We start from the raw sequence: 15473 nt of genomic DNA on the forward strand, positions 1-15473 counted from the left end.
AAATTTAATATCTTTATCAAGCGGTAACCTCTGGTCTAAGGATATGAGACAATGCAGAAGTACTAAAATTTGCTGTTTCTCGAGTGTTCACTTGAGGCTGGCCCCGGAAGTAACAGAAGTCGCACACACACCAAGCCAAAACAAGCCATTTTCAAAGCAGAAATAAACCTTTTTACAGCCTGGTTCAAAAAAACGTCTCCTGTCTGAATCGCTAATTTTACTACCAGCACCCACTGTACAGGGGGTGAATTTTTTTCTGACTCGGCCGTTCAGAGCATAGATCGCAACCCCCAATAAAAGGCACAGCTGAGGGCCACGTGACTGACAGGCGTCGTATGGCTGTAGGCGAAGCCCTTGCCACTACCAATATGGCCGCTATAGCCATCGTTCTTCATCTTCGGTTTGACGTCGGCAAGACTACGTCCATGTTTTATACAGTCTATGACCTTTATAAAGAACTCATTAAATACAGAAATTCAAGGTATTTCCTGGTAAAGGCTAAAACAGCACTCTCGTCTTGTGATCTTATGGTACCCATCCCATTTCTGAATAAAGTGCTGTGATTGGTGTGCTGTGTCTAAAGTTGTGGTGCAGTTGTGGTGCAGTCGTTTCAGCTGTCGACCCACCAGCCTGCAAAAATGACTTTTTACTCACATAGTAGATAGCACACCAAACAAAAGCTGATTTTTCACTCATAGTACACAGAATGGATTTAGTACCATAGGGTTTTACACAAAGTTGTTACTGACTTATTCAATAAACCATGCTTCAGCGTACTTGACTCTGAAGCATTTAACTGCCTTCTGGACATCTTAGATCAATTACAACACACAGATTTAAAATTTCATACAGTGTTATGATAGAAATACTCACAGAAAGAACGTATCCAGCACTCTGGTTATGGAGAAGAACAGATAAAAAAAATCAAACACTTGTGAACATATTTTACTCCTTTTGTCAATACTGAATGAGACATAATTTGAAACCAGGCGTCTTGAGAGTGGCTGTGTTCTAGTCAACAGCTCATAAAAGGTAGAGATGTAATGGAATCAGAAACTATAGATTATGAACAAAACTGCTTTTTAAGAGTCGATGTGGATGAAATACTTGTCTTAATCCCAAAAGAAGAGCTTCCTAGTATCAAAACGAATACGTTTTGCATTTCCTTTTCTTTTATTTAACTTTGAAAGAGTTCTGAGATGTTTCAACAAAGAAAAGGAAATGAGGTGTCTTTTCTTTGACTCAAGGTTTATTCAAGGACCAAGGTCTTTTGTTCACCTTGTAAAGTGGAACGAAAACTTAGCGAACTTCAGAAAGTATCTGTTACCTGAGGGTTCAAGGTTTCCTCATTGTCATTACACAGAACAGGATTGCCAACAGCTGTCCCTTGAATAAGGTCAAGGCCACTTTGCATCATCTTCTGCATCTGGTTACGGGAGCCTATTACCATACACAAACCAACAGCAATCCCCTGCTCCACAGAACATCGCCCGTAGAGGAGGGAGCTGAGTGCATCTATGAATTTATCAAGACAAATATGTGTTATTGAAAGGATGATATTTGTTCACAACTCACCCAATGCTTCTGTTGCTGTTAGTTTTCCATTTCTAATCTCACAAACAATACAACTGCCTCAGCCTCTTCACTCTCACCCCCATCTTCCTCATGTTCCTCCTCCCCGGCTCGTGCAGGCTCATCGGCATGCATGATGAGGCTTCCACTGGGAGCAACACATCACCATTATTCATGGAAAGAGTACACCTCCAAGCCAGACTGACAGATCAAAAGATGTTGGTGATAGGTGGGGGTGGTGGTGGTTAGGGTGATAAATGGCCCCCTTCTTTTGGAGATGGCTTTGCTGCTGTAAGTTTGGGGACAGAGCTGCTTTCGGATTTTCAAGCGGTTGCAGATAAGATACCACAGAGTGCCGACAAACCATTTCTTAATCCTCAGTCAGGCTCTATAGGAGACAAAATGTGTGTAGATATCTTTATTCTGCAATACTTAACATGTATTAGCATGTAAACATGTAAACATGTTACTTCTTTTTTTTTCTTTCTTTATTTTAACCTGAATGGCAAAATCTTTTTTGTATGAATTAGAATTTAAAGGGCACAAATTTGGTGGTTTGGTCACCCACCAGTAAGTTAGCCTTCTAGCTATTGGCCCAGATTTAAATCTAGCCTTTCCCCCATCACTTTCCTCTATCCACTCTATTTACTGACCTGTCCTTGCTCAATTAGTGCAGGAAAGTATGGTGGCCCAGACCCGCCACTGATGCAAACAAAAGTAGGGGAGACTGGGGACAGTTGCAACAAGGGACAGTTGCAACAAGCCTTATTTCTCCAATCAGAAACATGCTGGAGTGATGACACTCACACTGCACATGCTCAGTTAGACCCTCTACCCTCCAAGAGGAGAGAGGCCATATTGAGCATCTGGTCCTGCTTCTATCAAGTAAAGTTGTTTTGGAGGCATGAAAGTAGCTTTTTTTCATGAGCTGTTTTTTTGTCATACTGTCCTGACCTTATGTATGAATGAATCCAAACCTCTCTAGTTTGAATCATTGTTTGTTGACTATTAAATGACATGGTGAGCATGTGTCAATGTCAATGTGGCTAGCGAGCACATGGTGTTTTGTCATGACTGGTACCATGGGGACAGTTGCAACTGTTGCAACTGTCCCCATGCTATCAGGTTAGTCATATTAGAGGAGACCACACAACCATATTTTTAAAGATTTTTAGTTCAAAATAGGCAAAATTAATATATTTTATTGCTCATGATGAACAGAGCAGGCAATCATATGGAGAAACTAACACTAATGATAAACAGAATAATTTCCCAAATAACTTGTTAAGCAAAAATGAGCCATTAGTTATTGTTGTATGTTGTATGTGTCATATAAACTTGTCATATAGTGAATGAATCATCTAAATAGAGAATTTGTAAAAAATAAAAAATAAAAATAAAAAAAAGAAGAAGAAGAAGAAGAAATTATTCAATTATTTTTCTCCCAAAATGCAATATTGAGTTTTTATAGCTTCAGTAACATCCGCACATTGACTCAAGGTAGGCCATTTTTTTAAAACAAAACAAAAAAACTAATTAAATACCTTAAAGCTGTACAGAAAATACATTTGAATTTGAGCCCACTCTGGGTCATAACATTAGTATTTGTCCTATTTAGACAAAACACTGATGATTAGTGAAAAATTAATGGGTTTTTTTTTTTTTTTTTTATATATGTTGCAACTGTCCCTGATCTGTGTTGCAACTGTCCCCAGGTTTGGGGTCAGTTGCAACGTCTGAATTCCTCTATTCAAATGAATATTGTGATTAATATGTTATATGTAGCCATCTTTAAATGGTATGGGCATTTAGCAGACAGATGTAGGTTTAATATGTAAAGATTTGGTGAGACTAGTCCAAATATTCTCTGACTAACTGAGAGTAATGTAAAAAGTGTTGCAACTGACTCCAGTCTCCCCTACCTGCAAACAAACAACATGCAAAAGCAGTGAACAGTGGGCAGTATCTATTACATACAACATTCACACATAGTATGTAGTCAGTGGTTTGGAAAACAGCCAAAGTACCCCTTCTTTACTGGACCTTGACCAGTGCCATGTGTCTGGAACTTGTTTCTGAATGAGCCCCTCATTAGGCTTTTAATTTGAAAAAACATCATTTTTTTAAGAAGTTCACTGTAATTCAATTAACACTTGATAATCTGAATCAGAGGACTATAAAGAGGCTGTAGATACATATGTAGCAGAAGAACTTTATCTTAAAAGGATGCACATTTTTTACCCTTTGTGAATTTGCCAGACATAAAAACTAGAGAATATCTCTATCCATAATTGGTGTCTTTGTTGGCATAATTGAACTAGAACATGTCTAAGATAAGCCTAAGAATTTCATGTCCTTGCAAGAATTTCATGTCCTTTCTATTTGTGGTTTTTCCATCCTAAGAAAAAAGGCAGAAACTTCTCACTCAGCTCACCGCCTCTCTCCACACAGCCATTTGTTTTGGAGTCATTCATCAGGAAGAGTGAAACTGAGCCATCAGAGGAAGCGTTGGCACAATCCCTGTAGAGATGAGGCAATATTGAATTGATGGAATCATTTAAAGAGCTGAAAAAATGGAAGAGCAGAAATAATACTGTGCTGCTTTTTTATAGTGTGTCTAAATGGGACAGCCAAGAGGCTCATGATGCATATCGTTCTCTCATCTTTTAGCTTCCAAGAAAAAAAAAGAAGCTTTCTTTTGGGTGTTTCCCTTCGCAACTGCTCATATATGTTAAATTATCTTGTGTGTCTGTCACTGCTCGCAAAGTAATTTCCTCTTTAAAGCCTTTGGACAAGCCTGCCATTTTCACTTTGGATCTCTTTTTCACAGCCATCGACCCCAACTCTGAGTCGGTAGAAGATTTGATGCAGAGGTTCCAGGACAGTTTCCGTGTTCCCAACACGCTGACAGACATGTCTCACTACCAGCACGCCATGCACAGCTCATCGACAGGCCGCCGGAGGGTGCCAAGCCACACCAGAGGTAGGACAAAAAGCCTGTTAAATGTTAACAGCTCTGTTGACTGGATGTTAAAGACCCTGCAGGCATGCTACTTTAAAGCTCCTGTGATTCATTTCTGGCTAGTGACGAAACTGTCTAAAATTTACACTCATGTCTTTCTATGAACTCTAAAGAGAAGATTTAATGCAGAGGTGCCAGCACAATGGGGCAGGCGTCATCCTATTTGATTGTGATGAAATCCAAATTTAAGTTTCCTTTTTTTATATTCTGAGCTATTTTCCTCTTCAGCACACAGTTGTTAAACTCCAGCTGTATACCTCTGCTCTGCTTTGTTTTATTTTTTTTTTCTTACCTTTTTTTGGTTGCAAAAAAGATATTACAGCAAGTACAAGAAAATTCCACTGAGAGATTTTTATCCAAGACCTCCAGCTGACTTTGTTACACTAGGAAACCTTACCGCCTTGGAGAAATTTCAGAAATTTTAGTAAAATGTTATTTGATCATACAATTCAAGTCAAGTGTGAGCTATTGAATATAATAATAGTTTTAAAACTAATTCATATGGGAAAAACATGTCCATTATACTCTTCTGTAAATACAGTTGAGTGAATGTTTCTATGTTATTTTTGTGACTTCTCTAAACCAAGCAGTACATTTTTTCTGTCTTTTGATTTTGTTCTTTTGTTTCACTACTTACTGTAAATCTTTGGAAAATTATAAATTGAAAAAAAAAAAAAAAAAAAAAAAAAACACCTACCCCCTGCCAGCAATTTCATTCATTTAAAGTAAATATTTAAAAAGTATTAGTCTTATTACAATAATATCAGTACATTTTGAATGTCATATATATATATATATATATATATATATATATATATATATATATATATATATATATATATATATATATATATATATATATATATATATATATATAAATAAATATATATATATATATATATATATATATATATATATATATATATATATATATATATATATATAGATAGATAGATAGATAGATAGATAGATAGATAGATAGATAGATAGATAGATATACACACACAGACACAGCAGCTTTAACTTGAAACAATCTGCAAGTGCAACATATACTTTCACATTATCCATGAATATCATACACCAATACTTCTAACTTACTTTATATCAATATGATTAGACTTTATCTTTCTTGAAACATTGCATTAAAAAAGGTCAAGTATTACTTAAGCCCAACATCTTTGAGGAATGTAGATTTGTTCTCGCTTTAAACTGGCCTTGCCATTTAACCCTAACCTTTGCGATCAAGTGTTTACTTGCTGCTGTCAGATTACCTTGGTGGCCTTCACTTTCTATAAAGATTAATTTGGAGTGCAATTTCCCACTTCAAAAAGTTTCCTTGGAGCAACTTATTAGAGCTCATTTTACCAGGCATGTTACCAGTATTTATAATCAGTTATGTTATAACGCTTAATATGTGTCAATGGTCAAACCGTTATGACCAGTGGGACACTGACTTATAATGGGTTCACTTACCCTTGGCTGAATCCTTTATTAAAAGTTTTTTTTTCCCCACTATCACCCCAATGGTGTCAAATAAAACAGAAAATACGATTCAAATTTTATGCATTATTTTTTATCTCAGGATATTAAATCTTTCCAGTCACATATTCACTGGTGAGAAAGATTGTATTCTTGGTTTTGTAGAACACTTCAGCTTGTCGTATTTGCTTTCAAGGCTGTAACGCTGTAATTTAAAAAAGGTTATCTCTGGTCAACTCTCTGTGCAAATAATTCAAATGAAATTAAATCCACATTGAGCTGAGTTTCTCACAGCTCTATGAAGGACATTAGGAGATGAATGGTTATGAGTTCCTTTTGGTAGCCAGTCACTGAAGGTGAACGGGTATCAATGGTTCGACACTGTTGTCCATTACTGCAACTTAATGATGGGTCAAAGGGTCAGACACAATTCAAGAAGTTATTCAGTTATACTGAAATATATAATGATAAGAATAACTGGCAGGGATATTTTCAAATTTGAAACACACTTTAACTTGGATTAAAAATAAACTAGTGAAATATTAGCAGCCAAAGGTCAGAGGGTCGTGACACTGTGACATTATGTGTTGCCCATCTACATAAATGCAATATCTCTGAGGGAAACTGTAGTACAACCTACTCCATGATACAGAAAGCAGCCACAGAAAGCCCGTTCGTTATGCTGTCACAACTCTTCTAGCTTTCTTTGAAATGGTCATTGTGAAATTTCAGTGTTATTAATAATAAGTTATTAGGCTTTAGTTTTCAAACATTGTTTGATTTTTTCACATCAAGGTGTATATTAACGTTTTGCAAAAAAATCCAGCTGATTCCATCCAAATGTAGTTTTATCATTACTTTAAAGTGTTTTTTTGGAACTGTTGTTGAGATGTGCCCTGAGATTTGATGGGTTCAATTTATTGCTACTTGTCCTTCCTTAAAAATGTTAATGGAACGTGTCTCACAAACAAACTATAGCCCAATATTTCTTTTTCATGAAACTTTTTCTGTTCTTTGAGCTCAGCTAGTTGGGTAGCAATTTTAGCAGGGATGTTCAATGCCATTTGTTTTTCAGACAAATAACAGTTCTCCCTCTTCAGTACTCACCAATACTGAGTACCAATACGACTAGTACTTCTGATTCTGGGGGGGATAATACTAACAAATGTCAGAGTTTTAGTAATATTTTTTTAATGAACTGAAGTGCAAAATAAAACAGTTTTCTCCGGTTCATTCATGTTGTCTGAACAGGACCTGTCACAATGATGTAGCGCCAGCTACTGGCAAGGAGGACTTACTTGATGTAAGATTTTTTTTCTTTTTTTTTTTTGCCTTGATAATCGTCTGCTGTTGTTGGCATCCTTCAGGAGTACTGATGCCTTGAAATAAGCCTGATGTTGGTCCATTAAATGGTACCGGTATTTACCCATACCTAGATTTTATCAAACAATTTATTGTTGTAAACTGTCTTGAACTCCTGTTGTTGTTTTGTTTAAAAGTTGAGTTAAGGGCTTGCGTCATTTCATTCTGCTCTGCAGCTTGAGATTTAGAAGTTATGAACTCAATAACATGCTTTTGAAGTCTTTCAAACATGGCAGGTCCAATGAAAACATTTCAGGTGGTGGATGATTGATAACATTCAACTCTAAGTCCAAGTCTCAGCCAGGTTTTTGTTCTCAGACCTTGGGGAAATACTACCACCTGGGCCATTTTCAGGGGTGAGTTTATTATACCTGTGGTTGAAAAGCAAGTAGTCCCTTAGAAAGTCTCAAGGTTTGTGGAAAGTTCCTGCAGCTGGTCTCAAAGTTTCTGTGGTTGAAAAAACACTTAAACAAAAGTTCTAGTCTCAAAACATCCTTAATTTTTCTCCCCAGAACTAAATTTTCATTCTAGTTCCTGTGGTCAAAAAGCACCAGGCCGCCAAAGGGTGCCGAGCCCCCTCTCCTACCCTATCCACTGTCATCTCCTCTATCTTTTAAGGCATGAAAAGCTCAAGAAATAACCTGAACAAAAAAAGAGAAAAAAGGTTCTGGTTCCCTCCTCATGGAGTTCCATTCCCCAGCTCTCAATGACGTTGTGAGTGTGTTAAATTTCTTGTTTTATTTTTCCTGATGTGTGTTAAAAGGGAAACAGATGTGCAAAGGTGTCGAATCATTTCAGTACAAAGACATTTGGCTATCACTTACCTGGAAGAGTAACAGCAGGCACTGTGGGGGGTCTATATCTAGAAGCACACAAAACCAAGAGGATACACTACATGTGAATTTTTTTGTAGCCTTAGAGAATGTTGAACACTCCAGTAATGACGAATCCGTGAGCCTGACGGATGTCTGGATTGGAGTTCTGCGTTGGTGTGTCAACAAGTGCAAATGGAGGATCTTGTAATACATGTAACTACATATTTCCTGTGCTTGATTGCCGGGCAGAAAAACAGATTGTCATTTGAAAACCATGCTGCTTTCACTTGGTCCTTATTTACATTCAAGAGAAGTCACTTCTGACTGTCTGCTCAGCTGGAGAACTACAGTAGCATTTACGTCTCCTCAGCTAAACTCTGCAGCTCTTCATCTACTCCTGCCCTGCCATCCACAAACTTGCATATTTAAACTTAACTGCTTTATATCAACATTCCTCACTTCCTTGTCAGCATGCATTGCCCCACATTCTTGTAGGAATCATCTAAGAGCTGGACTCTGTGAAAGTGTTGGCCCATGCACTGATATTGCAGAGTAACTCCCTTGGCTCTCCAATTCCCCCATCTTGGCAGCCAGTCCTGGAACCTGATTTGGAGGATATTTCACAAAGGGTGATCAGGATGCTCGCCAGGTGTAAAATTGCCATCAACATGAATAATTTATTGGATATAGGATTATGCAATTTCAAGTAATAATTAAGGAGGTTGGATTTCTGCCTGCCCTGCAATCCTGTATCGCAACCCATGACTCCCAACCAGATGTCAGTTACCCCTTTAAGACCTGGCATCTTCCTCTGTCTAAGGCAGAAGGATGGCTTTCTGATTACTAGGAAATCCAAGTTGAAGCCAATGCAAACGCTGCCAGAAAGATTAGAAATAAAGAACTGAAGTCTTAAACAAACAGGAGGCTATCGGAAAGGCTAATGCTAATTGATCTTTCTTTTTAAGGCAGGGTTGAAACCGCCCTTCGAGGCATTATTTAAACCATCAAGTTCATTCCTCCTAGATTTGCATTCTGATTCCAAGACTTGATCATATCTGCCTCATTTAGCTCCTTGGAATCAAATTGACAGCATGCAAATCCTCATTTGAATTTGATCTGGCTAAGAGGCACATGAAAAGACTCATGTTAACAGGACCCGATACTGCATTGTGACTGAACTGCCCAATTAAAGATCTCTTTCTTCCCTGAGAGAAGTTGTTAGACTCTGCTATCAAAGTGCTTGAGTCAGCTGTTTAGCCGTGCCATGTGAAGTCTGGAGAGAGAGGTTGGTTTTTATGTTTTGATCTGTGAGGAGTGGTCCATTAAAGTAAGATGCACACAGAAGCCCTTTCTTTTGTTCTCCTCCAAGCCCCCAGACATGCCTTTTTCTATCCAGCTCTGCGAGCTCTGGATCTAATGATGTGGAATTGACATGCTGTAAGCTGCTGTTAGTGTCCCTTTCCCCCTCTGAAGTTTGGGCAGGGGTAGAGATTTATCCTACACTTTTCAAAATGTCTTCTTCACTGCTTTGATTTGAGCTACAGTATGTCTGTAACCAGTCCCAGGAGTGGCAGGGTGTGTTGATCATCTGATGATGTAGTCCCCTCCCTCCCCTGGCCTATGATCAACGCTAAGACGAGTCGAGTATAAGTGAAGGACTCTCCTGTAATGTTGCTCCCTTCACACTCAGCATGCACATTATGCTTGGTGCTACAGCGCTGCTCAATGTACTGTACACATCAAAGAGTGCTGTGGGTATTAACAGGCTTTTTGCTGGTGACATCCTGTCGAGCTACAGCCAAGCCTGGAGTTTGCAAGATATGCAAGAATTTTCTCTCACATAACTAGAACCTGAAACCTCCTGGTGACAAAAATTCAAATCTTGAGGTGTTTTTTTGATAAGTAACAGGAACTACTCATCAAAGAACAAAATGGCACTGCTGGCCAATGGCCCTAACAGCTAAAATACACCAAATGTGTCTGCAGTGAGTCTCAGTTTTGTTACAGCAAACGGATCCAAACAGTTTCATTCAAACCAATGTATCAACTTTAGCGGCTGGTCCGTCATGTGACAGGTGATACACAGCCATCCTATTTTTGACAGACCCGGAGCTATGACGCACAAACTCAGCATAGGGAAGATGGAGCAGGACAGGAAGTTGTGACTGGAAACTACCTGAAAACACCCAGTGACTTTCGAAATTAAAACTAATGTGTCAAAATCAGTTTGTATTTAGCTTAACTATGATGATCAAGGGACATAATGAGCGGAGCCAGTCCAGGAGTCAACATATTTGAGATCTTACAGCCCAACATGGATGATGAGAGACTTATCAGTGGGGTGGGAAGTGTGGGAAGTGTGTGTATTTCAGGCGCAAGTCCCATGAATGTGGTGCAAATCATGCCAGTGATGAATGAAGAAAAAATAAAAGTTACTGGACTAAACCAGTTACTGTAGATAAACCATAGAGGGCAGTAAAACAAAAACAAAAGTCATGCAACAGATATGACACCGAAGTGGACCAGCATGTTGGACACTACAGTTAGCCTGTTAGCATGGTGGAGATTCATCTTGTGCTGTCTGATTATCGGCAGAAATCAAGCCATGTTTTAGGGCAGGGGTGGGCAAACTTTTTGATTCGTGGGCCACAATGGGTTCTAACATTTGACAAAGGGTCCGGACCAGGAGCAGATGGATGGAGTGCTTTGGTAACTATCAGGGTATCATTCATTCATTCCATAACCGTTTTAGAATCCAAAATTGGAAAATTTTTTGTTTTCAAAATCAAATCAAATCAAAAATCAGAAAACAAATAGCGGTCCATTTTTCGCTGTTTTGATTTTGTTTTGAAATCAAAATTAGAATATGAGAGAATGGAGTTATAATGGGATTTTTAATCCGTGTATGGTTCGTTCTTTCATTTTTCTGTTTCAAAACAAAATTAAAAAAAAAAAAAAGAAAAAATGGACTTGTTTTTTTTGTTTTAAAACCAAAACGGAATTACAGAAAAACATGTTTTTTTCTGTCCTGGTTTTAAAAATGTAAAAACAAAAAAATAATAAAAGATTGTGTCAAAATTGTTTGTGTAATATTTTGATATTAAATGTGAACTCTCTATACAAAAATTAGACAAGTAACTCACATTGAAGGTTTATACAGACATGTTCCTGAGCTTTTTTTTTTTAATAAGTAACAGATCACTGACGATCCACTCCATCTTATCTGAGTGCATGTGCGCACTACCATGTGTTTCAATGAGTTTTGTTTTGTCCACTTTCCTTTTCTTAGGTCCATTCATCTTTACAGGAGGGCTGATGGGTCAGAGGGTAAAGTGCAAACGTGGAGTAATAGGTCTACGCTTCACCTCAACAAAGCCAATGACTCAGAGAGATGCATCTCACAAAAAATTGTTTAGGATAATCATTTAACCTGACAAGGATATTTGGATATTTGTATCAACTCTAAACTGGAATGCATTCCCCAGTACTTCAGTATTTCAGTGGCTTTTGTAAATGACACGTCAGCTCAAGTTGCCAGTTCTCAGGGTCACTCCTTCAACTTAAACACCAGAAGCTGACAGAGGTGCATCAGAGATATTGGGTTAAAAGAGGATGAACGTTAAGGATAGTTGTTAAACCAAGAGAGCCACAGTTCTGTGTGATGCTACAGTGGCTCTCTTGGCTTGACACAGATCTGGTAGAATTCATTGTTGCAAGGGGGGGGGGGGCTTCGTTGGGCATACGTAAACCTGGGCAGACACAGAACCATTCACACACTCAACCAAAGAGCAATGAAATGTCCCCATTCAACCTTTTTAGGATGTTGTTTTGGACTGTGGGAGGAGGCCTGAGTATCTATAATCCACCCATGCACATGCTCATGTGCAAACATCCAGCTTAAATTCATGTGTCTTAAACAAGCATAAAACGTTGTTTTCTCTTACAATATATCATCAAAATCATACACTGATAAACATAGAGCGCTAAAAAGTGACATCTTTGTAAAACTTTGGGAACAAAATGTTCCATGACTGTTCTCTTGTGGGCAGCATTCCTGCAGAACTTTGAAGTCATTTCAGTTTTGTCACATTACATTAAGATATGTCCTGAAAAAGTTCCTCCCTTATTGGCATGCATGCTGCTCCCTGCTGTGGTGGGGATGTATTTCCATGAGCTGGCTAGAAGCTGTGCTGCTGTTTTGATGTGTCACAACCAATACTTTGGCTCATTACGATGAGGATAACCTTATGGTTATTATCCAGCTCTTCTCCTGTTTAATTGATGCTTTGAAGTAGCACATGAAAGCAGTTGTGCTCTATGTTGTGTGTGTGTGTGTGTGTGTGTGTGTGTGTGTGTGTGTGTGTGTGTGTGTGTGTGTGTGTGTGTGTGTGTGTGTGTGTGTGTGTGTGTGTGTGTGTGTGTGTGTGTGAGTGATCTATGGTGCTGTGCTTGGCTTCACTTTCAGCACTCTTCAATCTTCGCTGCAGACAAAAAAACAACGATTACAGCTGTGGGACTGCAGCCCAGGGGCTTCTCCACAATGTGCCATACAGCTGATCTAGTGCCAGGTCTGAGCAGTGTGTGACTCTGTTCTGTATGTGTTTAGTGTGTGACTGAACTGGAGACACAGGGAGGGATCACACGGGTATCTGCTGGTCCATCTGACCAAGTTTTCTCTTCCCTTAATTAATCATCTGTTTCTATTGTGGCCCCCAGGTTGGCTTTTACATAGTTATTACATAATTATTACATAGTTATTACATAAAGATAGCCCTGGATTAATTACAAGATGGTTTTTTTTTATTAAAAAAGTGCAGTTCTCTTTTGAAACAGCAAAAAATTAATATTCTTAAATTAGGTATGTCTTGATGTTTTATATAAAAAAATACATGTGTACGAGCAGATATTTTACCCTGATAAGAAAAGTCAATGTGTTTTCAATAACAGTTAGACTATGTCAAGTCTAACTGTTAAAGAGAAAGTATTTTGCTTTTATATTGCCCCTCCAGTACCCCCGTAGTAGATTCATATGATTGACATCTTTAAAACAAACAAAAAAAGACAAACAAACAAAAAGAAAAAAAATCACACTGGTGTATTAGTAAACCCTTATTTCAGTCTCCGTCTCAGGCTTCATTCAAGGCTCTTTAAGGCTTCCTATTCCACAAACTGCCTTCCCCTTGATTGGCCTTTTTAGGGGCCTGTCAGGGGCAGAGCTATGAAGAGACCTTGGTGTTTGAGGCCCTCCTCCTCCAATAAAAAAAACAGAAAAAAACAGAAAGCCTTGCAATTACATCGTTATTTCAGCAAGTCTTTGTGCTAGTTCTGGTATGAATCATTTTAAACCGTTTACAGATTCAGGGGTTTCTACAACATATAAAAATGTAGCCGTTTGAAAATCTGCTCGTTTTGTATTGACATCTAGCATTGTTACTGCATACATTTTTCAAGAATGGGAAATTATAATACCCCCTCTTTAAATATTTTGGTCTCACTCTGTGAATTATTTCACAATCTCAGAAAATGATGTTTGCTCTAGTTTTTCTACTTATTGAAGTCACTTTATCCTAGTTTCAAATCCCTGCCACAACTTTATTCACATGATTTCCTGCAATTTGCACACAAGGGAACTTGACGCCGCTTAATAGGGGTTATTCAACCAAGTGGAACCTGGGCAGTGCAGACCAAAAGAGCATGAACATGCCCGCTGGATATTGAACAGAGAAAGAAGTCAGTAGCCTGTGAGAAGAGGTTGTCTGTTTTATTTAAGAAGTCTTTCTTAGGAAGGCAGCCAAAGCTCAACAGAACTGGAGAGTGCAGTAATTCAGCTCTTTTAATAATGTGGAAAATATTTATAAGTTTATTCAGAGAAGTGTGACACAGGGTTGAGAATGCTGTAGTGTTGACACATTGAGGACACGGAGAGCAAACAGCCATACTCTGTCCTCAGTTTATCCCCTGTCTGTCTCATAGTCAGCTCTGCCACTTCTCCCTGGCTGAGACCAGCTTCAGGAGCAGCTGTTAAAGTGATCCTTTGGTTCTCATTTTGAAAAGTCATTCTCATAAAGTTTGGCTGGCTGGGCAGAGTTGAAGGAGGTGGCATTTAAAGTTGCTTGTTTTATCCCCTTTTCTCTTTGCAGACTCTACTGTCCTTCTGTCTGTCATCATGGATATTATGTCAAGCTCTGCAGCTTTGTTTGGAAGGCACACAGCACAGACAAGGGATTTTATGTATAAACACATTAGCATTATAAGAAGATTTGGCTGAGTTAGTGTCCTGTATGTTGGCATAACGTCATGGCCGCTTGGAAATGTTGACTTTGGAGATTAAGTTTGAGTTGTAGCCTACCTGCATTCAAACAGTTATCTCAACATGGTGAGGAAGACTGTTGGCGCTCCATTTTGCATAACTACACACATAATCACCTCCTTTTACCAGTTAACCAAAAACATAAACAAGTTGTATCGGTTTAGATTTGGGTTTTTTGGGAGATGGTGTTTTTGAGAGCATCCTATACAGTGAAGTCAGCCGATAATAGAATAGAATAGAATAGAAAATGCTTTATTTATCCTCGAGGGGAAATTCAGGAGTCACCGCAGCATTTAAGAAAACAAAAGTAAGAAAGAGTCTAGAAAGTGCAAAAAGGTCCATAAGAAATTAGATGACAACATCCCGTCCACCACTCGTCCACCACTCTCCAGCCCAGCCAGTGTCCCCTCTACAGGGTCCAGGACTGATCCTCCCCAGCAGTCTGTTCAGTCTCTGTCTCCTGGATCCTGTCTGCTCACAGCAGGCGAAGCTCCTCCAATGTGGCGTTGGTGTCTGATGTCAGCTCCGTCAGCCACGTCCGTGAACAGCACGATGCCGCTGGGTTAGCACAGCTAGCTCGTCCATCCCTCGGAGCTAGATCCCACGTTCCCAACAACGATGGATGGAAGGACAGGTCCACGTCGTCACCTCCCAGCTCACACCCGAGAACCAGCACGTCGTCCTCACCTCCTCCTCTTCAGCTCGGGGGAAATCATCAAGCCCTACACTAGTTAGCATTGACATGCTACAGGCTGCTAACAGCTGAGTTCACATGTTAACATTGCAGCCATGTAGGATCTCCAGACAAACACAGGTGAAAAGTAGTCAAAAATATCGCAGAAGCCACAAAAAGTTTGGTGTCCGTGACCAACAATGAACCATACAACGTGATGATCCACTCCAAAAACAAAGA

General features: G+C 39.0%; 1 protein-coding gene across 1 annotated transcript in view; it reads left to right on the forward strand.

The window, feature by feature from the left end:
- The window catches only part of astn2 (astrotactin 2), a 401766-nt gene that overhangs the window by 164214 nt on the left and 222079 nt on the right, over positions 1 to 15473 (forward strand). The window contains exon 4 of the mRNA XM_074689759.1: positions 4403 to 4555. Coding sequence (XP_074545860.1) covers positions 4403 to 4555 — 153 coding nt within the window. The remainder of the gene's footprint in view (positions 1 to 4402; positions 4556 to 15473) is intronic.

Source organism: Halichoeres trimaculatus, unplaced genomic scaffold (genome assembly GCF_033239565.1).
Source record: "Halichoeres trimaculatus isolate MK-OKI-2021-1 unplaced genomic scaffold, fHalTri1.1 fHalTri1_scaffold_16, whole genome shotgun sequence".
In the NCBI taxonomy this organism is placed as follows: domain Eukaryota; kingdom Metazoa; phylum Chordata; class Actinopteri; order Labriformes; family Labridae; genus Halichoeres; species Halichoeres trimaculatus.